The sequence below is a fragment of the Mastigoproctus giganteus genome, chromosome 2, assembly GCF_048544385.1.
Source record: "Mastigoproctus giganteus isolate SK-2022 chromosome 2, ASM4854438v1, whole genome shotgun sequence".
Classification (NCBI taxonomy): domain Eukaryota; kingdom Metazoa; phylum Arthropoda; class Arachnida; order Uropygi; family Thelyphonidae; genus Mastigoproctus; species Mastigoproctus giganteus.
Window position 1 is genome coordinate 220,726,614 of NC_143576.1, and position 25,182 is coordinate 220,751,795.

General features: G+C 38.3%; 1 protein-coding gene across 1 annotated transcript in view; it reads left to right on the forward strand.

Annotated features, from left to right (window-relative positions):
- LOC150090150 (uncharacterized) overlaps window positions 1–25,182 on the forward strand; it is a 93,221-nt gene that overhangs the window by 40,441 nt on the left and 27,598 nt on the right. Inside the window, exons 3-4 of the mRNA XM_090390178.1 lie at window positions 5,675–5,839; window positions 22,410–22,582. Coding sequence (XP_090246304.1) covers window positions 5,675–5,839; window positions 22,410–22,582 — 338 coding nt within the window. The remainder of the gene's footprint in view (window positions 1–5,674; window positions 5,840–22,409; window positions 22,583–25,182) is intronic.

Sequence of the window (25,182 nt, forward strand, 5' to 3'; positions counted from 1 at the left end):
CTCATAGACATACTGTTTCTGCTGCATGCCTCTTCTACAGTTATTTCCATGTGCACTGTTCTTCTGAATTGGCTGCTATAATTTCCGCTCTCTCTTTCAAAACAGTCCGAACACGTGCCGCCACCAGCCAACATCCATTTACTGTCCAACTTCAAATTCGCAGAACCAACTTTTCATCTTCCTTGTTTATTCATTCAACTGCCGTTTTCTGGAACAATCTTCCTTCATACGTATTTCCTGAAAATCACAGTCTACAGAAGTTCAAGTCCAATGTCAACAAATATCATCTTTCGTCTTCTCAACCTTCAACCCAAGCACGGTACTAAGTACTATTAGTTGTAATACCTGTCGTGTTTGGGGTTTACATAAAAAAAAAAAAAAAAAAAAATAATAATAATAATAATGTATTAGAAGACGAAATGCACAAGGCATAATTTCTTTTGGGTTTAGGTAATTAACTATATAATATCGTTGTAGATACACCATGGTTTACCCATAAATTTGAACTTCGTATGTAGTATAAAAGGCATCGTTTGCATTGTATCTCATATTGTGGGTGCCTTCGCAACGAGATAGCTGGTATTGCACTACTCAGTGGCGGATTTCCGCACAGGCGCACGCCTGGGGCCACTTAAATCGAGGGGCCTCAAATCTCAGGTCTCAAAAAAATAATAAAATTGTTTCATTTTAAATTTTTACAGTCATCTTTATTACCGTTACTGAATAAAACTATAATTTAATATGAGAAGTTAGTAAACTCTTATGCGAATATCCCCACATATTATATGAAATATCTATGCGAACTAAGTGAATCTGAAGTAGAATACATATTATCATTAATGTTAGATTTTATGTATTAATTTTATGTATTAATGTTAGATTTGGGAGGGATGGTAGTTGTGTCATTTTTTCATTTAAACATTAGTTAAAATATGTATGAAAGAATTGCCCAACCAAAATGATTAAAATCGCAACACAAAATCTAGAGCGCGTGCTATAGTAAAAACGTGCGCATAGAATGTCCACTGTGGTGGTACCGAAAATATTTAGAGGGGGCCCTCAAAATTGAATTGCGCCTCGGGCCTCTCAAGTGCTAAATCCGTCACTGGCACTACTTCAAACAAATAACACCTCTAATAGAGAAGGCTACTAGACCCATAACCTAAACCCATAAGAAATTATGCTTTGTGCATTTCGTCTTCTAATACAGTACATTATTATTTATACACCATTTTGCATCTCTCATATTGTGGAAATAACTTCACAACTGTGATGACATGTATTACCAGGGTACCAGCCCACTCACTGATGACAAAGCCAACTAGCTTCGAAACGATCGTCTGGGTGGTGGTATCCACTGAAAATAAATAACAGTAGTCTTCTCTACTAGAGAAGCATTATTTATTTGAAGTAGTGCAATACCAGCTATCTCATGTGAAGGTACCCACAATATGGGATACAGTTAAAACAATGTCTTTTACACTACATGCGTTGTTCAAATTTATGGGTAAACTGCGGTGTATCTGCACCGATATTATATAGTTAATTACCTAAACCCATAAGAAATTATGCCTTGTGCATTTCGTCTTGTAATACACCGATATTATATAGATATAGAATCAGTGAGATCGCAAAATATTATGCCTTGTTGCATTTAGTTTATTTAAATACTGTATTTTGCATATGGAAATCAAGAATGGTACCGCATGGTCATGTTAGATTAACATAGCACGTGACCATGCTTAAACAGAAGCTTGTTTTACCACAGAAAAACAAGCTTCTGTTACATATTTTAGTATTTGTTATATATCACCAGGTAACCCTCATCCCTCTTTTACCATTGGCTGAATCATAAGGGGGAAAATTATTTTAACGTATAGAAAGATAATAATAATAATAAAATGTGTATGTTTTGTTTTTATTCAGGGTGCTGTAAATCTGTCAGTGTGCAAGATTGGTGAGTGTATCAGGGCAAACATGAGAACAAATGTATCTTTTTTTTCCTGTTTTGCACCCCCGAATATACGTCAAAATAAAAAGGGGAAAAAAAACTTTTAAGACATTTTATGTGTAGTTGTATGTATGTATGTATGGTAAGGCATGCAACTAGTGTGTTGTGTATGTCGTGTTGATAGATGCTTCCAGACATGACTGCAGTTAGGAGATGCACCCAATCTGGATATTCCCCCACTGCCTGTGCTGATGCCATGCTTACCTCTCTGGGTGGCATGGCATGGGATCCTGGCATTGGCTGTAGCTAACTGATTGTCTGATAGCAACTGCCATACCCCAGATAGGGCACTTTGATCCTATGCTTTTATTTCCCTCCAAACACCCAGGGCATTGCCCATTCCTTCCCCAAAACTTCATTTTGTAGGCCCTACCACCCTGAACACTTTCTGCTGTCCTTAACAGTCCATCCTCAGTGGAGGATGGGTTGCCTCTGCGAGGGTGCCGATTTTGTCACCTCTTCTTCCAATTCCTAGTGGTAGTCTCCATTCATCCACCATCTTGGGCCCCTTGTTGTTTTCTGTATTTATCTTCATCAATGATATTGATAAAGATAAATCATATCAGGGTTAATGTCCAAGTTTTCAGATGATATGAAGGTTGGCAAGGTTGTTAATGACAGTACACTCTGCAACAGGATCTATAAAAGTTGAGCAGATGGGCTGAGAGGTGGCAACTGAAGTTTAACATTGACAAATGTAAAGTACTGCATATGGGTAGCTGTAACTCCAGAGTAATGTACCAACTGTGTGGTACTACACTCATTTTAGTGGAGCATGAAATGGAACTGGGGATAATTGTGCAGTCAGATTTGAAGTTTTCTGATCAGTGCAGACAGACTGCAAGAGTAGCTCATGGTGTCTTGTCAATGATATACAGGAATTTTTCTAGCAGGGATAAGGATGTGATTATTATTATTAGCCATATGGTGCAAGGAAGCCTGAGGCTTATGCTGCACCCCAGCCAAAAAAAATTCCCAAGTTACCCTGAGAGAGAGAGATTTTGTTTGTTTGTTTGTTTGTTTTAGAGTTTTTTAAAACTCTAAAACATCATAGCCATTAGCATCTAAGGCTATGATGCGCCAAGTCAAAAGAGAGAGAGAGAGAGAGAGAGAGAGAGTGAGAGTCAGAAGTAAAAAGTAATCACCAAGAAAGAGAAGAATGATGATATCCAGCTCAGGACCCTGGGTATGCCAAGCCCATACTCACCAGATGTGAGCCCCTATCCCCTTGTATAAGGCAATGGTCAGGCCACACCTTGAGTACTGCATTCAGGTCAGGAGGCCTCATTTTAGGAAAGATGGAGAGCTGCTGAAATGAGTACAGAGAAGGGCAATGAGATTGGTGGATGGAACAAAGGGTTGCTGTTACGAAGAAAGGCTTAAGTTCTGTAAATTGCAGTGTCTGGAGACTGGGCATCTGCAAGGTGATCTGATCGAGGTGTATAAGGTCTTGAATGGTTTGAGCAAGCTCAGTGCTGATGGGATTTTTCCTCTTGCTAAGATTACTCACCTGAGGGGGCATAAATTCAAATTGAGGAAAGACAGTTGTAGAATAGATGTGTGGAAATTTGCCTTTAGCCAGCGGGTGGGTGATGGTTGGAACAAATTTCCATGTGTCGTAATGGAGGTTGACAACTTAAATAAGTTCAAGGCAGAACTAGACAAGCATTTGAAGTGAATGGATGGATGAAATGGGAAGTGTTTTTTTTTTGTTTTTGGCTGATACTATATAAGCTTGCTTTCTTGCATCATATGCCTCTACTAATGCTAATACTAATCTTTGCCTTCACCTATTATCCAAAACTTAAAAACTGTTACCCCTGCACTCTAATGCAACAAAAACTTTATTTATATTTTTTGGCCCTTCCTGATGAGCTTAGGCATTGCCAGGGTTCGCCCCACAAGAGCATCTAATCCTACTACCTGCCTGGCTCCCTGCTCCTGATATGGTAATTAAGGATCAGTGGCATTCCCCAGGCCTTTAATCAGCATCCCTGTAATGTACTTTTTATACCTTGTTCAGTTCATGTCACAAAGACCATGTGACATGGACTCAACAAGGTATAGAAAGTGCATCACAGAAATGCTCATTCATGTCAACACAATTGCTTTCCATATTGTTGCAAATTGGAGATGGTTGTGGAGTTTTACTCCAAAGAGCTCATCCTACAGGTACTTAGTTTGATTGGGATCTGGTGATTGGGGATGTCTCTGCAGTAGGCTGAAGTTGCTTTTACTTTCCTAGAACTATTTCTATGCAATAATGACCTAGTGATATTCATTATTCTGTTGGAAGAACCCATTCTCATTATCTTGTTGGAAGAACCCATTCTCAGATGAATTCTTCCAGCTGTAGCAACAAAAAACATTCCTGTTTAGAAACAATTTCCAGATAAACTGTGGCATCCAAATATTTCCAAATGATATGAAGAGGCTCAATGTGCACTATGAAAACACTTCCTCACTATTACACTACCATCACCAGCCTGCATTTTTGTCACCTGGCAGGATGGGTACATGGATTTGTACCCATCTGTTTTTGCCATATTCTGGTCAATCCACCAGTATCCAGTGCTGGTGTCACTCAACCCACTCTAGCTGTACTTTTTTGCTTTTTTTTACTGACAGGAGTGGAACTTGTTTTGATCATCATCTGTGATATCCCATCCATGTTGTCTTGCCTTGCATGGCATAGCAAACACTAATTGGTCTGTAATGAGTGGAAACCATTCTATTTAGGGTTGAATATCATTATATCCAATTCCAATCATGGATTGGTCTGAGTGTGGAGGATGCCTTGAGAATGTCTGCTGTTGAAGTGCATTTTGTCAACAATAAAGTCCAGAGGAAGTGGGTTTATGGTATGGTGTGGCATGGCCTATGACCTTTGTTTGGTGAATGTGCAGGGAACCATGAATGCCTACACCTACCTTAACATTTTGGACACTACATGTTCCCTGTGATGTGGTAGTTCTTTGATATAGACTCAAGTTTGCTTCATCATGGTAATCCCTCAGTATACTACTGGTGCTGTTTAAGATCGTTCATGAACATGAATGTTCAAGTTAGAATGGCTGGTATATGTTCTGATTTGAACCCTACCGAACACCAGTTTTATGAACTGGAATGTGGGGCGTGGGCTACAGAAACTTTTCCCACATTGGTAGCTTAACTGGTCACTATCCTAGCTAGGCTATCCATCAATAAATAAAAGGCTACTGTGAGCATATCTCACATCAGTAGCTCAACTTGTTAGTATTCAGTCTATTTTTGATTGATGGAAGCCTATCCAGTAGAGTGGAATGTATCATATCAGCTAAGGAGAGGACACACTATTGAATTAGTGGCAATGATGTCAATATAAAACTGACACATTTCTGGTTACTTTTTGGAGGGTAATGTAATACTTATTCACTTACTCTAGTTCAGAAACGTTTTTGTTCAATTCCGCTTCACCAGACTAGGGAGTGATTTATTAGTGACAGCAGAACAGAAACTTCCAATAAGTCTTTCAAGCAGAAGCTATGTTCAATAGCGCTTTTCTTACCAGTCAACTAACCAACTACAGAAAACATGCAGTTTTCAGGAAACACAGTGACCTCAGTTGCCTTGGCAGTTATCTGAAAACTAAACAAGACTTAATTTCATTGTATTTTATTTTAGGACACTTATTGATCGTGGCAACCAGTGGTTAGAGAGCCATCCCCAATGGAGAGTGAAAACTTGCGAAAGTGTGGAATTTAAAGCAAGTCGAGAACATGTGAACCCTGAAAAAATGACTTACTTGGAATATGGAGAAAGAAGTACCTGGTATGTTCGGGCATTAAGGTATGCAATAACGCTTTTCATTAGGTTTATATTTGCTTAAACTTTTTATCTGCTTAAATAGTTCCTTTTAAATGTATAGCAACTTATCTTAGAATCATAACAAATAATAAGACTACACATTACTACAGTGGTTTTCAACTGGGGTGCCGCAACAACATTCCAGGGGTGCCTCGTAATTTGGGTTTAAGTTACTTAAACTTATATATATATATATACAAATATCTTATATATATATATATATATATTTTTTTTTTTTTTTTTATTTATATGTTTATTATATTTATTTCATTATAAAAAGGTGTACAGTATCTTTTTAATTTTGTGGTGATCTATAATTGATGTTTATTTAGTCATCATCATCATCATCAGCCATTTTCAATCCACTGCAGGATGAAGGCCTCTCCAGCAACTTTCCAGTTCCTTCTGTTTTGTGCAATGGCGATCCATTTACTACCCACAAACTCATGAATTTCATCTATCCATCTCCGCCGTTGTCTTCCAGGTTTTCTTCTAGCTCCTCTTGGGTACCATTCTGTTATTTTCTTAGTCCATCTGTCATTATGTCTTCGAGCTATGTGTCCTGCCCAAGACCATTTTAGTTCTTTAGTTTTGATAAGAATGTCCTTTACTTCAGTTTGCTGCCTAATCCATGTGTTTTTCTTCTTATTTAAAAGTCTGATTCCGAATATAATTTGTTCCATTCTTCGCTGTGTAGTTCTCAGCTTCTCTTCCATTCTTTTGGTGAGTGCCCAAGTTGCACTTCCATAAGTCATGGCGGGGAGTATATATTGGTTCATTATTTTACGTTTCAGACAAACTGGGATATTGCTCTTCAGTATGTGACTATATTTCCTGAATGCTATCCATCCAAAATAAAAAAAAAAAAAAAAAAAAAGAGTGCTCTTCAAAATGTTAAAATTTAGTGGTGTATTTGGATATTTCTGTTAAAATATCAAGTCTACTGGATTTCTATTGGGTTGGCGAATTGACTGATGTTATTTTTGTGACAAACTTCTAAGGCAAAGCTAAATTACGGACGTTCATAAATTTCAGCTTGACCACGTTGTTACACCGTACGTTAAGGAAATATGGCCGCCGAACCAGCGTGGACGTCTGTCGTAACGCTCTGTAAAAGTTCTGTTTAAATATGTGGTTAAACCATAGTTTAAGTTTTAAATTGTGGTCTCCTTCAAAGATGCTGTTTAGAGGATCCCCCTGGTAAGAAATTTTGAACATTCTATTGGGAATTTAGCAGATTACTAGCGTTAGTATCTATATCCTTTGTTTGCCAGACTGCACTGGTCACCATGTGGCTGGCAGCAAGGCTATAGAAAGGCGCCGATATAACGCGGTGGCCACGCTAGTACGCTGCAATTGACTGGGAAGGGTGCCCCACCAGTGTAAACCCGAGCTGGAAGACTGTTCCAACGAACTGTACCCTCAATTGTGTAAAATGAACTTAAAAACATGTATTTAGTGACTCCCCCCCCACCATAGACTCTACATGGTTTTTGTCTTCAAATGTAAAGTATTTAAATTATGCAAATATAAGTGTCGCTAACGCCTCCAGCTCCCTGAAATACCCCCACAGAAATCTGCTCCGTTCTGGGAACATCTCTTAATTTGACTGTTTCCCCCCCCCCATCTGTATCAGTGGGGGATAGCCCAAATCTGCTGCCAGCTGTAACTCAGCTACTATTATAGCTACGGACTTGTGGCAACTTCCATTCATCATCAACTTGGCAGTCCTTTCTAGCTGCTGACCCAGTACCCGCTAATCCGAAGTTTTTCCGCTTATCCGTAAAACCCGAGAACTATAGAAGGAAAAATGGAAAAAACACCTGCAGATGCCCAAATGGGACCGGGAATCGACCCAGCCAGCGTGGACTTGCAGGAAAGCCCAGACAAGGTGAGGAACACCCCAGCACCAAAACGCAAGAACAAGAGGGAGACGCGTAGCCAGACAGAGCAAAAAGAGCAACAAGACCCTGCAATACCACAGATAGACCTGGCAGGTGATAGTAAAAAACAGGACAAACATGTCCTGGACCCTAACATCCCTGAGGGCCCTGTTCTCCAACAAATACTTGTGCTCCGAACGGCACTCGAAACACTCTTTAAAGAACAAACAAATAGAATAACAACAGTGCTTCGGGCCGACATAGTCACCATATGGAGCAAACTAGAGACCATACTTCTTGACACTCAATCAAAGTATGAAATCGCAAACGCCAAACTGGAAGTCTATCAGGAAGGAAGGGCGAAAGAAATGCCACAGCGCGCCCCGTCCTACTCCGACGTGCTGAGGATCAAAACACAAGAACCGCAAGTGTTAACCGCAGAAAACATACCCAAACGAAAGACTCTCCTGCCAACACCACATTTGGTCATCCTCCGACCAACCTCCACAGAGGAACATCCCACAAGCGAAGAGGTAAAAAACACTGTCATTACAAACCTCGCAGGCGATCTAAAAACGACTAAAATAAAGTCAGTCCGCAAAATGCGTAACATAGGTGTGATAATTGAGACACAGACAGCAGAGGATGCTAAAAAGATAATTACAAATCCAAAGATTCAAACCCTTGGCCTGGAAGCAGCACCACCAAAAAGAAGAGGACCGAGTATTGTAATCTACGACACCGACAAGGATCTGACCCCAGAAATGTTGCAGGATGAACTCTATACAAGAAACCTCCAGCGAGATCACCCAGACATGGAACCCACAAGCCTAATAACACCAAAACATCAAACGAGATCCAGATCAGGCATGGTCACAAATTGGGTCGTGGAACTATCGCCAGCTGTGTGGAAAACCATCAGCCAGCAAAACAGAGTATTTATAAACTGGGGCAGCCACCGCTACAGGGAGCATGTGTCTGTACCCAAATGCTTTAGATGTGGCCGCTTTGGGCACACAACACATACCTGTGCCCAAACCCAGCCTACATGTGGCCATTGCGCTGAACGAGGCCACGAATTTAAATCATGCCCAAAAAAGGACAAACCACCTATGTGTGCAAACTGCAAGTCACAAAAGCTGCAGGCGGATCACTCTATCAGGGACAATAAGTGCCCTATATACCAAAAAGCAAGGAGTACATACCAATTGAGACTCGATTATGGGTACACATCTTAGACCATATAATAACAACAGGGTACTATTTGCACAATTAAACGCCCAGAGGTCCAAGGCAGTTGCCGCGCAGCTGACCAGGACAGCAAACGAGGAAAACCTGGATATCTTGCTCATCCAGGAACCATATACGCACAGTAAGAAGGTCAAGGGATATCCCCTGAAGTATAAAATCGTGCAAACTGATGATGAAACGCCATGGGCCGCCATTCTAATCAGAAATCCAGACTACACAGTCACCAAAATCACAAATTACTGTCTCTCGTGGGCTGTATGTGCCCACGTCATCACTGCACTGGGCGAATTTTATGCAGTATCGCTTTACTGTCGGCCAGGAGAAGATATCCTCCCAGCTATAACTTACCTGCAAAATGTTCTGGAGGAATTCCCGAATGCTAAAATCGTAGTGGGCGCTGATGCAAACTGCCGTTCGCCGGCGTGGTTTAGTGAAACCCCGGAGCGACGTGGCGCGGTAAATGGACAACACCTGGAGGAGTATCTGGCAAACAGTTGCTATATGATCCTTAACAAACCAAACAACCTACCAACATTTTCAAACACGATGTGGGAGGCCACGATTGATGTTACTTTGGCTACCAGATCTCTAGCGGACCACATTGCATTCTGGACTGTCAGAGAAGACTGGACCTCATCTGATCACCGAACAATTACCTTTCAACTAAACCGGAAACTAAATAGACAAATGGTACATAGACAAATGCAACACAGATATGCTGTTGAGAAGGCAGACTGGCCTCTCTTCCAGGAGTCATTACGTACAGCTGCTCAAGCACTTGACACAGAAGGACTAGACCCAGATAGACACCAAGCTAAAATTGTCAAGCTTATCACAGATGCAGCAAACAATTCCATAAAGCGGAAAAAACCTACTCCGGGAGCTGTTCCCTGGTGGTCCCCAGAATTACAACAACTCAGACGTGTGGCAAACACCTGCCGAAAAAATTTTCAACGTGCCAGGCGTAGCTGGCCTGCAGTAGAGGTGGAAGCACTACGACAACAGTACCGAACGGCCAGGAATCAATATACAGCAAAGATCCGTGAATGAAAACAACGCTCCTGGGAGCACCTAGTATCCACAGTTGGAAACGACAACCCCTGGGGAGTGGTCTACAGAGTGACCACAAATAAACTCCCCAGAGGCGAAGTTATCCCCACAACCAAGAAGCCACAAGGGGAGTACACCAAAACGTGGCAGGAATCCATCAATAATATCCTAGATGCCATGTTCCAGAAACACCTGGATCCAACCACCCCAGAACAAACATCGCTCTGCCTAAGAAATAGTACCTACACAATAATCGAAGAGGAGGAGCCCTTTACTAGGATCGAACTGGACATTGCAGCCGCCAAACTAAGAAACAGGAAATCACCAGGTGCAGACTTATTAGAGCCAGAAATCGTAAAAAAGGCAGTTGAGACTATCCCAGAAAAAATACTAAATTTATTTAACCAGTGCCTAAAAGAAGGCTATTTCCCACACACCTGGAAAACGGCAACGCTTCGGCTCATCCTCAAAAATCCAACAAAGCAGCAGGATCTCCCAGGGTCCTACAGACCCATAGCCTTACTGTCTGTACTGAGCAAACTGATGGAACACCTTCTACGAAATCGGATAGAAACTCACTACTCAAACGCAGGCCTTCAATCCCGAAATCAGTTCGGGTTCAGAAAAGGATACTCCACCGTAGATGCATTGGAAAATATTGTTAACGCCGCAACCACAACCAACCGAAAGTACTTCCTCGTCATCGCAATAGATTTTGCTGGGGCGTTTGACACTCTCTGGTGGCCAAGTGTCCTCGGCAGGCTCCGGGAGGCTAACCTGCCAGCAAATCTATACAAATGCATCAGTACATACCTCTCAGACAGATCAGTCACAGTCACTACTCCGTATTGCTCCGTATCACGGTTGATACACAGAGGATGCCCACAGGGTTCCGTTCTGGGCCCTCTTCTTTGGAATGTCGTCCTAGACGGCTTCCTAAATCTCAACCTTGGAAACGTCACATCCCAGGCTTATGCAGACGATCTTATTCTGATGCTTGCTGAGGACTCCAGAGCACAATTAGAGAACTCCGCAAATAGAGCAGTCACTATCCTGCAAGACTGGGCTGACAACAACAAACTCACAATTTCTCCAACCAAGACATGTTCAGTCCTACTCAGGGGGAACCTAGATATTAGGAGGCCTCCCCAAATCAAAGTCCAGGGGAAAACCGTCAAACTCGCAACGGAATTAAAATATTTGGGAGTCATGCTCGATAGGAATCTATCCTTCACACCACATCTGACATACATCAGGAATAAAATCAGAAACTATTCTGCACTCTTTGCAAGAGTCACCCGTAAGGACTGGGGCTTGAGGAAAAGGACCCTCGCCCTCTTCTATACGAGAGTATTCCTGCCAGCCATTTCATATGCCTCCGGAGTCTGGTACCACAAAGCGACCACCGCGGTCAACAGGAGAAAACTCGAGACAATACAAAGATATACCCTGCTAACGATCTCCAGAGCCTGCAGGACGGTGAGTACTCACGCGCTGCAGGTCCTTATGGGTGCCCTCCCCCTGGACCTGGAGATCGTTCGTCGCGGAATGCTACACCACCTCAGCAAAGGAAAAACGTCCACCTGCCTGAACTACACGATTGACTTAGCCAATGACCCTAAAATGGAAAAGAAGCGACTCACACTGCATCTCCAACAGACCTGGCAAACCCGCTGGGAAAATTCAATCAAAGGTGAAATCACTCGGAAATTCGTGCCGACAATTCAGACGGTATATCCAAAATATCCCCACTGGCTGTCTCCAGGACTCCTCGTCACATACCTACTCACCGGACACGGTGCATTCAGACACAAGTTATCAGGCTTCCGACTCAGTGACACTCCTCTCTGCCACTGTGGCCAAACAGAAACATGGGAACACCTCATGTATCACTGTCACCTGTATCAAGATCTACGCTGCCGCCTCATCACTGAAATTCGATTCACACTGCAAAACCAGGAACACCTCATCCTAGAAGAAGAAGACAGCTACAAAGCGCTAACAAAATTCGCTCAGGGCCTCTTCAGCAGAAGACGGACCTTCCCCCAGCCGCAACCACTGCAATGAAGAGAATGCAAGTACCCATCAAAGCTGCCCATAATCAGAAAAACAATTCGACACCACTAAGGACCACCAGAACAAATCAAACCCCCAGGGATCCGACTTCATAACAGAAGAAACAAAATGAAATCGCAAATGCACATCCAAGCTGACTGGACTAAATAACCTCGGATGGGATCTTAACCAATGAATGGCTACAAAATAAACTGGACTTTGTAAACCTCGGATGGGACAATGTCCCAAAAATGACATTCCACCGACTGAAGAAACTGCAGAGCCTCTCTGCACACTAGCCTTATTGGCGATCTGACCTGGCGCCCTTGCCTGGTCCACTTTTCTTCCCTTTCCCTGGCCGGGGGGGAGGTGATGGTCCCTCTATCTCCTTCCCTCCTTGCCACCCACGCTTTCCCTTCTGGTGGGGCATGGGCATGCCCCACCAAATCTTGGAGTCACCCTCCCTATCGACTCCATTCTTCTGTCTGTCGCCCCCCCCCCCAGCCTTCAGTCTCCTTCCCACTCTGCCTGCACGCAAGCGAAAGCCCCACACATCCAAACTTAGTTACAGCCAAATTTGATTCGCCCACAATTTTCGGCCTCACAATTCTAGCACAACCACCACGCGATAACCTCTCAAATTTTTTATTTTTTTTATTTTTTATTTATTTATTTATTTTTTTTTTTATTTTTTTTATTTTTTTTATTATTTTATTTATTTATTTTTTTTTTTTTTTTTTTTTTTTTTTTTTTTATTATTTTATTTATTTATTTATTTTTTTTTTTTTTTAGGTCCTAGCCACTGAAATCTCAGGAAACTAGGTGGCAGGACCTGCCAGAGTACTTATTTAAAATATTGGTGTACCTGGTCTGCCTCCACGGGGCAAAGTGTGGGCAACGTCTGGCCTCAGCAGAGGCCTGGCGGCTAAATGGCCAGAAGAACAACGGTACACAACACTACTCATCTACAATATCCATACACTTTTAAATCTCTGGCCTTTACAGTGTACTGTATCACACGACAATGTAAACTACGCGGAGATGGGGGAAACCCCTGGTGCCGTTTGACCCCAAACACACTTTACACTTTACACTTTACACTATCCATCCAAAATTTATTCTTCTCGTGACTTCCAGCAATTTATCATTATTACAGCTAATAACTTATCCCAGATAAGTATGTGACTCCACCTTTTCAATTATTGCTCCTTCAATCATTTATGTCCCTTTCTGTGGCATACTTGTTCATCATTACTTTTGTTTTAGCCATATTCATCTTTAGTCCAAAATCCTTACTAACTGTGCATAACTGATTAAGATTTTCCTCTAATTCTTTGGGATCGTGGCATATGACCACAATGTCAACTGCAAATCGTAAATGGTTTAGGTACTCTCCATTCACATTGACTCCTTTCTGCGACCAGTCTAATCTTCTGAAAGCTTCCTCAAGGGCAGCAGTAAACAGCTTCGGAGATATTGTGTCTCCTTGTTGAACTCCTTTTTCGATTTTAAATTTGCTACTGTCTTTGTCTAGTCTAATAAAGGAGGTAGCGTTCTCATATATTTTATTCAAAATCATAATATATGGGGTATCAATGTCTTTTCTTTCCAGTGCCCGAAACATTGCCTTATGCTGTATGGAGTCAAATGCCTTTTCATAATCCACAAATGCTAGGCATAAAAAAAAAAAGTAAAGTCAGCCATTATCAACCCACTGCAGGATGGAAGCCTCCTCAACAATTCATGCTGAGGGAAATGGACCATAATCTGCCACGCTGGTCCAGTGCAGGTTGGCAGATCGACCGTATTCAGCAGTCAGGGGCTTTAACCCCGGTCTACTCAAAGAGCGTGTGCTACTGCACTCCCGCTCCTGACCACTCGGCTACGGATGGTGTTTTATATTCATTTGCTTTCTCCATTAGCTGTGATATTACATAAAGATGATCCATAGTTGAGAATCCTGTCCTAAAGCCAGCTTGCTCTTTCGGTTGATTCTCATCAAGTATTCTTTCTAATCTGTTAGCAATGACCCTTGTGAACAACTTGTAAAAGTGGAATAACAAGCAAATTTGTCTATAATTTCCAATTTCTGATTTATCTCCTTTCTTATGCAGCAAAACTATGATTGCATTATTGCATTCCTTAGGCATCACACCTTTTCTAATGCATTTTGTGAAGAGCCTTGCCAGTTTTTGTGTTGTCTCTTCCTCCCAATTTTAACAACTCTACAGTAACTTCATCTTCCCCCGGGGCTTTCTGATTCTTCATTTTCTTCAATGCATGTTCTACCTCATTAGGAAGAATATCGGGTATGTCGTAAGTGTTACTAATTTGTGATCCATCTTCCCTACTGCTGGCATCATTCCCTCGCTCCTTGTATAATTCTCTATAGTAGTCTTCTGCTATTTGATTTATTCCTTCTCTGCTATTTATAACTACACTATCACTATTCTTCAGTTTCAGTATCATTTGTCTTTCTGTATTACTGCTCATGGCTGGTGATTTAAGTCCTTTGTTTTCCCTTAATGCTTGTTCTACTTTTCTTCTGTTAAATCTTCTTATGTCCTCTCTGAGTCTCTTTCTAATGGCTTTGCATAACTCAGTTTGCTCAATTTTATCCTTGTCAGTGTTTATCTTGCTCTTTATTTGTTGCCTTTGGTTCATCATGACAAGTGTTTCTTGACTAATTTTTTCTTCTTTGAATTTCTTTTTACCTATAGGTTTCTTGGGCTTTATCACTTTCAGAAAGTTGTAATATTCCTCGTCAATATCTTGGTCCTTATCAGTCTGCAGAAGATCAAACTTGTTCTTAAATTCCAATACATACTGTTTTTTCTCCTCTTCTATTATCTCAAAGACCTTTGTATTATTTACTGGAGTCAGTTTTTTCCTTTCTTTTCCTACATCTATATCAAGTGTGCATCTTACCATTCTGTGATCACTTCCAACATTTACCTTATTCAGGACTGTAACATCATTCATGATATATCTTCTGTTAGTGAGGATGAAGTCAATTTCATTAGTTGTTAATCCATTTGGACTCTTCCATGTCTACTTTATGTTCACTCTTTTCTTGAAAAAAGTGAAAAAAAAGTTTATTTAGTACATCTATATAAAGAATAAAATTATTAAAGATATATAATTTGTATTTTTTTGTTTATAGTTATATTATTGTAATAGCTATCATGTAACATATTTTTTTAATATTACACACACACACACACACAGAATTGGATCAAACAGGCAGAAAATTGAATAGGGATACCACAAAATAAAATAAATTACTTAGGGGTGCCATTATTAAAAAAAGGTCGAAAACCAATGCATTACTAGGATGATTAGATGACACATTTTTCCAGGATTATCCCAAATTTGGGCTTAATGTCCTGGTGTCCCCAAAAACAATTTGGTGGTGATATTTTGTCCTGTTTTCATACAAAGCATATATTTTAAACTAAATATATATGGCTAAATTAATAATATATAATTTTATTAATTTTGTCAATTAAAATTATCATAATAAACATGTAAATTTCATATAAACTATATATGACCCTTGCTCATGTACTACTTATTGAAATATGTTGTCAATGTTGCAGGATTTCATTTGACAAAAAATTTAATTTACAAGAGTGTGCTACACAAAGAAGAACTTGGCATTTCCGTTTTGGACATGATGCTGAGCACCGTTTAACCTCGATTTGTAGTGCCTACTATAGTTAATGGCTGACTCTCCATCTAATGATGTTATGGTAGCTGCTTATCAGCACTATGTTTGTAAAAAACTAGTAATAAAAAATTTTCATTCATATATAGACCATCACAGATATAGATTGCCTTAAAATTTATTAGTTCAGTTTTCAGCCGCATAAGATGGTGCAGATATCTGAAAATGTCATAGGCAAAGTGAAATAGCCAGTGATGTGCCCAGTCATGCAGTACAAAAGATCCATTAAAGCTGCTTTTTTTTTCTTTTTTTTTTTTTTTTTTTTTTGGCAATGGCTGCACCAACGCTTCTACAGATATGAGGCTTCTGCTGCTGTATTTGTAAATTTGTATATCCTGTGGCCGGTCTGTGCCTGTTTTGATGAATGGAAAAACCCTAATTTTTGTGAGAAAAAACTTTGCTACCCTTACCCAAAACTAAGTTAGTTATATTGTAAAAGTAAAGAAAAAAAAATCCATACAAATTTAATTCTTCTTTATGAAATTCAAACTCAGGCCTTTTTTACATGGTGTAGAAGAATGACAATCAAATCATGACCACTATATTATTCATGAGGCCAGAGACATATTGCCTCAGTACAGTCACTAAAGGTACACTATAGGAAAAGAGGAACATCAGTTAGCTCATGAGCAGAGTTGGCTCAAAGGGTTGTGGCTACCTGAGCCAATTATGCTTTGGCACTTGCATCTCTATACATTCATAAAATCTGAAAAATGATTTTCAGTTCAAAAATAAATGATAAATTTTTCAATATAATTTTGCTCCTTATTACATTCAGTTCATTTTATTAAAATCTTAAAATAAAAAATATAATTTATTAATTTAACTTAAATAAACAAGTAGCAAGAATTATTACATACTCATTAAATCCTAGTGACATGTTTCAATTGATAAAGTTGCTAATCCATTCAACTGATCTGGGGTCATTATGGAATGGAGATAATAAACTTCATCTTTGAAAAGCTTCATTCTGTAATATGCCACTGAAATGGGCAATGTTGCAAGAATGCACCGAGAAAATGGGCACCTCCATAGCCAGGTGGGAAGGAGCAGCAGTGCGTAGCACACGCTTCTTGATTAGACCGGGGTTCGAGCCCATCATCACCAAATACGGAGGATGTGGAAAGGTCAGAGAATGACCACTGCATATTCCCGGAGCAAAATGGCCTTAGTTGCTAATGTTCCTAAAAACCAAATAACAAACAAACCAAGAAAAGATCAGCACTATGAAACGATTTGCTAATGAATTGAAAGATTTTTGGTGGAGAATTATTGTCTTCGAAATGGTTCTGCAGATATTTTAATTCTTCATATAAATCAATGGCAGAGCTGTTTTTGTGACCCTCTGTGAGCAGAATTTCTAAATCCATAGAATTGTCACACAGCTTGTCAATTCTCATATCTGTGGCATAATTCAAACTGCATAAAATTTAGAATTTATCTGTATGTTTTACAATCAACTCAAACCTATCTTTCATTGACTGTCAAAAATGTTTAAAAAACTGGATTCTAGGATTTTCTTGTCTGTCATTTCAACTTTATCTTTGTGTTCATTATCAAACATTCTTTTTCAGGGTGAATTCTTTTTGCTGAAATTCAGGTTCAGTTCAAATGCCAACTTTTTGCATCACCTAGAAGGCATTTCAGGAAACCTCTTGAAAGATGTTTCTTGTTGATTGATAGTGATATTGGTTTTTTTTTTTTTCGCTCTCTCTGTTGCCCTTTCAATTTTTGGCACCTCCATGAACTTTGGCAATCTTAGACAATGCCACATTCACTTTTCCCATAAGCTGGAAGAAGTATCACCATAAGTATTCTATCTGTGACTGAGAAAGCATTATAAGTAATCACACATGAATCAAGAGACAGCTTCTAAGTAAGATCTTTAATTGGTAGCTGCTGTAAGACATAGCAAACAAATCTGGCAGTAAAACAGTTTTCCATGACTGGAACTGCAGATGTCTATTATAAAGACGAAAATTGCACCTAGCTGTCTTATAATATTTATGCCAAAACAACTAAGACAATGTGGTGTTAGTTTATTGTGGCTATAAGTTGCATAGAAGGAGTACAGGTGCAATTTGTATGTTTTGCAGATGATATAGCAGCACTAGCAGAAAATGAAGAAGAGTTGAAAAACACAACAGAAGTAATGGAAGAAGTTTTATTAGAATACGAGTTCAAAATTAACACAAAAAAGACAAAAATAATGGTTGCTGGAAAAGAAAGTCAAAGAAAAACAGACAAGATAGAAGATAATGAGAAAATTGAACAAGTATATCTTGGAAGCAACTTTCAAGAGGATGGCAAAAGCCATTTAGAAATAAAAAGGAGAATTGCTATAGTAAAAGAAGCACTTAGGAAAAAGAAATAATTTTTTTGCAAGCAAGATAAACAAAGAAAAAAAGGAAGAGAGTCATGAAAACCTATATATGGAGTATACTGCTGTATAGATATGAAACATGGTCAATGACAGCAACAGATTGAAGGAGAATTGAAGCATTTGAGATGTTTTGCTGGAATACATTGATGAAAATCAACTGGAGAGACAAAAAGACGAATGAAGAAGTTCTCAGAGTAGCTGAGGAACAAAGAACAATCAAGAAAACTAAAATAAAGAGGAAGATTCAGTTCCTAGGGCATCTCTGGAGACACAATGATTGGATAGTAAACATACTAGAAGGACAGCTTGAAGGGAAAAGAAGCAGAGGACGCCCAAGACTCATACCACTTGATGATGTGCTCCAACTTTCAAGAATGAACTACAGGGAAGCAAAACAAAAAGCCCAAATTCGGGTTGAGTGGAGAAAAAAGATCTCTATGGCGACAGGGTTTGGCCCTTCAAATGATGATAAGTTGCATGTATTCCATATTCTACTATCTGATTGAAAAATCCAAATTTCTGGCAAGCATCCCTTGTCAAGACCAACTGAGAGTCAGCCACAGTGTAGGAAAAATGAAAAAGGTTCCTTTCATTTAGATGGGCCTTTTCCACAGTGTGGAAGTTCAGCAATTGTAAACTGTGTTAATTTTTTTTTTTATATTTGTAGGAGAATAAGAGAAATTTACCTCAATATGATACGTATAACACTTATTATTATTATTATTATTATTAGCCATATGGTGCAAGGAAGCCTGAGGCTTATGCTGCACCAGCCAAAAAAAATTTCTGAGTTACCCTGTGTGTGTGTGTGTGTGTGTGAGAGAGAGAGAGAGAGAGAGAGAGAAGTAGAAGGAAATCACCAAGAAAAAGAAGAATGATGATATCCAGCTGAGGACCCTGGGTGTGCCAAGCCTTCCGTATGATACTTTCCAGAAATTAAACGAATAAAAGATCAATGCAAAATGATTACAGTAAAAAAATCAACTGAAAACAATTAAAAAATTAATTAAAAAGTTTAACTTAAATTTTGAAAAACGATTTTCCTTCCTGGAGCTGAAAGAGCTTTTCGACCATATGTTGTGATTACAGGAATGGAAATTACTGAGTATGGCAAAAAATCTCCCATAATTGTGTGCATCGATAGGTTATGCCTGGGGAGGAAGGAAGTGAATGAAATAGTCAAACAAGAGATTAATATATGAATTTGATTAGTATATGGCAGAGCTATGATGCTCAATATGTTTTACGTTGATTTCAATATTTGTAGAAGAATAAGAGAAATTTACCTCAGTATGATATGTAGAACACTTCTGTGGCTTTGTGTTTTGTATTAAAATTTTTTGTAATTGCCAAAAAATTGAAAGATATTAGAAACTACTCATTGTGTATGTATATGTTAAACACCAAAGCAACTAAGGCTACAACAGTGTGTTGCATCTGTAAATAAATATATACTTATACAGTGTACAAGTAACAATGCAGTGTGTTCATTTTATGGCACATTGAAATCCTGACCCATATTGTGCCAATGTATGAATGATATAAGTTTTACAAGTCAATTTACATCTTGTGCAGGCTGAAACCCTGGAATAACTTAGGGGAAAAAATCCTACTCGCTCTCTCTTTCTACCTGAATCAACTAATTACAGCCTCAACTGGAAAGGCCTTTATGGATTCCTCTGTTCTCAGCTATACTTCAAACCTAGACCTCTGTAACAAGTGAAAGTGTCAAAACCATTATACTGTCACAAAATAAGTAGCAGTGCTGTAGAATAAATAAAGCTTTGTAAAAAAATTGTGAGGCATTATTTTCACTGTGACCTTGATAGATATAATATAACATAGAATAATTTTATATAAATTAAAATATTTTCACTGATTATGAAACAATTTATACATAAAACGTAAATGCTTGCTATATAAAGAATATAATTATTATTCCAAGCAACCATAATTTGATATAATTAAATATCAAATTATGATTCTGTTAATTATATTAAATTATGGTTGACATAATATGATAAATTAACAGAATATCTTTCAATATATGTATACCATACATTTTTTTTCCAATAAAATTTTGATCATGCTATCCTGTCCCAAAAAACCCATTTCACAATGACTTGGAGATCACAGAAAGAGGTTTCTGGTGTATCTAATTGCTTCTGCAAGTACATTTTTATTGTAATTGTTTTTTTTTCTTCCCAAATTCTCCTCCTTTTCCCTTTTTTTAATGAAGTTCTTTTCACTTCATTAAAAAAAAAGGGAAAGGAGGAGAACCACTTCAGCTAAGTATGGCCATAACAAGTGTTACAAAATTTAACATTTGCTTACATAATTTGTACTTTATATGAGGTGAAAAGGAGGAGTGAAATATACAAGTTTTGTTTGGTTCTGCTATGACAAAAGATATATATTTTTTCTCATTTAGGTTTTTTTATTCATTGTGGTTTGATGCCAATATACAAAGTGGGTCAATAAGTAATGCACTATAAGCTGTAATATCTTTATTAGCTGAGTTATTATAATTATACTTCGCATACATAAAATACAATCTTTCAACTTTGTGAAAATGTCACTCAATGCAAGAACCATCACACTTGCTGCATTTTCTCCATCATTCTTTCCAGGCAGTGAATGCACTTCAGAGGCTGATGTTTACACCAATATTTAATGTCAGAAGTGAGTTCCATGTCACTCTTAAAACACTCACCCATGCAAGGTTGCCTTCAGTCTACCAAGCAAAAAAAAAAATCTGATGGGACCAGGTCAGGGCTCTAGGGTGGGTGAAGCATTATGCTCCATCCCAACTGGGCAATCCTAACAGTGTCATCTGTGCTGTGTGTGTGGCTTTGCGTTGCCCTGATGAAATTTGATGTCCTGCTGATTCAGTTTCAGATCTTTTGGTTTTCAGAGCTTGATTAAGTTTTTCCAGGCAGTATCTTTCTTTGTTGATGGTTGTTCCACTCTCCAAGAAATTGATAAAAATGATGCCATTTTGATCCTGGAAGAGGGTGGCCATAATTTTTAATGATGATTTGGAAAGTTTTGGCTTTTTGTTTACAGGTGATATTGGGTGTGCCCATTTCATGGATTGTTATTTGGTTTGTGGGTCATAATGGAAGAGCCATATTTCATCTCAGGACTGCCAGCACCAAACCTATATAGAAGATATTCACAGATCTCTTTCCTCACAGCCATCATCTCTTGTGCATTTAGCATTAGCATTAGTAGAGGCATATGATGCAAGAAAGCAAGCTTATGCAGCATCAGCCAAAAAACAAAAACAAAAAAAAACACTCCCATTTCACCCCTCCGTTCGTTTGAAATACCTGTCCAGCTGAGCCTTAAATTTATTTAGCCTATCAACTTCCACAACAAGGGATGGAAGTCTGTTCCATCAACTAACTACCCGCTGGCTAAAGGCAAATTTCCGCACATCTGTCTTTCCTCAATTTGAATATATGCCCTCTCAGGTGATTATTCTGAGCAATTTAGTTTAGGCACCCACTGAGAACAGATTTTTCTGTGTCCCAGCCTGTTAATAGTCAAAACACTTCTCTTTAACATTTTTGCAGTGTCCACTTGGCTGGTGGTTATGCACCTGTCATTTCGAATCAGCTGATCAATGAGTTCTTCATTTTCACTGTTTATGATGGACACTGAACTTCTGGCTCTTGGTTTGCCCTTGATGCCAAAACCACCTCTGAACATTACTTCAATCAATTGTCTGGACCCCGTAGATTGCCAGGAGTTTTTGATAGATAGATGTGGCCGACTGATCACCTGATTTGAACAGGAATTCCATCATGCACTGTTGCCAGAAATAGCTGTCACTTTGTCCATCCATATCTTCAGATCTAAAAACAGAAAAAATTATATTAGGTATAAATGGGTTACTGGTAGTACAACAAGTGTACATCATAAATCCCCCTTCCTTATGCACACATGTGAGTGAGTAATTGTGCATTACTTATTGATCCACCCTTGTATATATATAATATATACATACACAGGCATGTTTGTGAGTGGGTGTATGTACACATACATAAAATATAATTATACTTTATCACGTAATTTTAAAATGTTCAATAATACAACCACCCTTTTTGTCGTGCCAGATTAGGTGCTTAAACATAGCCATTTCTATATAATAATCTGTTTATATAACAATTGTTTAACATCACAATTATTCATTTTAAGGTTATGGATAATTCCAAGTAGTGAAAGCAGTTCAGCACAGCAAATAGGCTATGTTAATCTTGTCCCTAATAAAATAAAAGAAGCAAAGGGCTTTTTTGGATCTCCAACTTTTGAATCACTCAAGGATATTCTAGAAAGATTCAACAATATGATTCGAACAAACCCATTACCTGGTATGTAATTTTATCTGCTTAGGAGAAATACAAGTTATTTGGAAAATTATTATGGGTAATAGAAAGATGAATTTATATGATAAGATGATTATAGCTCGTTGGTGACTGCTTTGTTTTCAGAGTTACTAAATAAATTATATGTTGAGATTAATTTTGTTCATTATAACTGAAAAGTGTAAGGGCAAGAACCTTACCATTCTAGCCCAGTCTTATACTGAATTGCAGCACTCTTAAAGATATAATACACTACTTGAATATCACACAACAAAAAAATAGTTTTTGCTATGTGCTTTTAACCCATTTATGCCTAGCATCCTTTATATAGTCTACCTAAAAAAATATTCATAGAAAATATGCTTACATAGAAAACAGAAAACTGTTGTGCCCATGTGTTCCAGGAGTCTTTGGAGAAAATATACTTAGTCGTGTTCTTCACGACTTTTAAGTGATAGGTTTGTTGTTGACACTTTTCAAATAAGCTAAATTTTTGAGTTTCGATTTTCACACATACCCTATTCACACAGGTAAGTGTTTCAGTATTTGTCAGTTTTCAAATTATCAATTTTTTATGTTTATTTTAATCAAAAAGTATTAAATTTTAACTAGTATAAGTTTTAAGTTTGCCAACAGAAATGTGCTTGAGTTATATGCATTTACAAATCAGTGTCCTATATTTAGGACGCAAGGCATTTGCACAGAAAAATGTCTGATGGCAAGGATATTACAACCGTATGATTCTTTTGGTTTACACATATATGCAATACAAGATATATTCATTCTTACCTGTATACATAAATAGATATGTACGTACTTATGCATACATTCACACATACATACATTTTTTTTTTTGCAGCAGAATGAACCCTAAACAGTTCTTCAGCAAATCCAAAATTTCCCTAAAACTAAATGACATTTTGGATTCAGCTTGAAGATGGCACTCTACCCATGAAGGATAAAGAAAAAAATTTTTATTACTATATTACCATCCGAGAGCGCAACCGGGAATATTACTAATGAAGAAGATGGTCCAGAAACGGTAAATGATTTGCCTGGAAGCATGTTTAACACTCAAGCTGCTTTGGATGATTCTTCAATTGAAGATGAGGAATATAAATCCCCTCCGAAGAAAAAAAGGAAGAAATATCTACATAAGCACAAATGGGGGAAAATGAAACACTTAGCCTAAAATTGCAGCTTGGTCAGCAGAAGATGTTCACATATAAAAACTCAAAAACCAAAATCTGTCACCATCACAATATTTCGAATTGTTCTTTGATGATGATATAATAAGTGTAATTGCCACAGACATGAATAGGCATATTAGATAGGTACAAAGTTAAAAGAGATGTCAGTCAAAGTTGCAGGAACCATTCATGATAACAGACTCGAAAATTGCCCAGCGGAAAAGAAAAATGATTTTAAAAAGAAATGAAGTGCTTCTTAGGAATAATTTTGTTGAATGGCTATTATTCATCATCAAGAAGGATGTTTTGGGCGAATGCATCTAATACTCATCATTCTCTTGTTGCCAATGCAAGCAAATGTGATAGATTCGATGCTGTCTTTTCAAATTTACACTTTGCTGACAACACTAAATTAGATGATTCTGATAAATTTACTAAAATCTGATCTATCCACTGAATGAAAAGTTTCTTCAGTATGCCCCTTTGGAAGAATTTTATAGCTTTGAAGAGTCAATGTGTGAATACTTTGGAAAACGTGGATGTAAACAATTCGTTTGTGGAAAACTAATTTGTTTTAGTTACAAGATTTGGTGCGGCACTACAACACTTGGATATTTGGTGTGGTTTGAACCATATCAAGGAAGAACACCCACAACTGGAGCAGGAAAAGAAATTAGCTTTGGGTTAGGGGGCAGTTTTGTCAAATTTTCTGAAATTCTATTGAAACACAATCCAAAACCTTTTCTTTTATGCTTTGACAATGTTTTTACTAGTAAAAAGCTAATGGCAAAGTTAAAAGAGATGTCAGTCAAAGCTGCACTAACCATTCATGATAACAGATTCGAAAATTGCCAAGCAGAAAAGAAAAATGATTTAAAAAAAAAAGGCAGTGGCTCGTTTAATTTTAGAACAGATGCAAATGATGAAGTATTGGTGTGTAGATCGAATGATAATAATATTGTGAGCCTTTATTCAAATGCAGTGGGGTTTAAACTGATTATTCAGGCTTCACACTATTCATCACTTCACGCTATTTGGGAAAAAAAATGGTATTCTAGCCTTATTACGTATTTTATTGATGTAGCTGTGAATATGCAAAGGCAAAGATGCAATGGACCTGTTAGGTTTTTGTAAAACTATAGTTAAATTTTATTTAGAGCGATATTGCAACACACCACAACATAGCCAGCGAGGAAGATCACAGCAAAACTTGAATGAAAGTCGATTTGACATGTATGCACATTGGGTTGTTCCCCAAGAAAATCAAACATGATGTGAGCATTTCTACATGAAAACAACAAGATGCGAGAAATGTAATAGAGGGTTACATATAAAATGCTTCAAGGCTTACCATATTCAGTAACACTTAAATAACACTTTGTTTTTATAAGGTATTTCCCTATCGTCATATATATA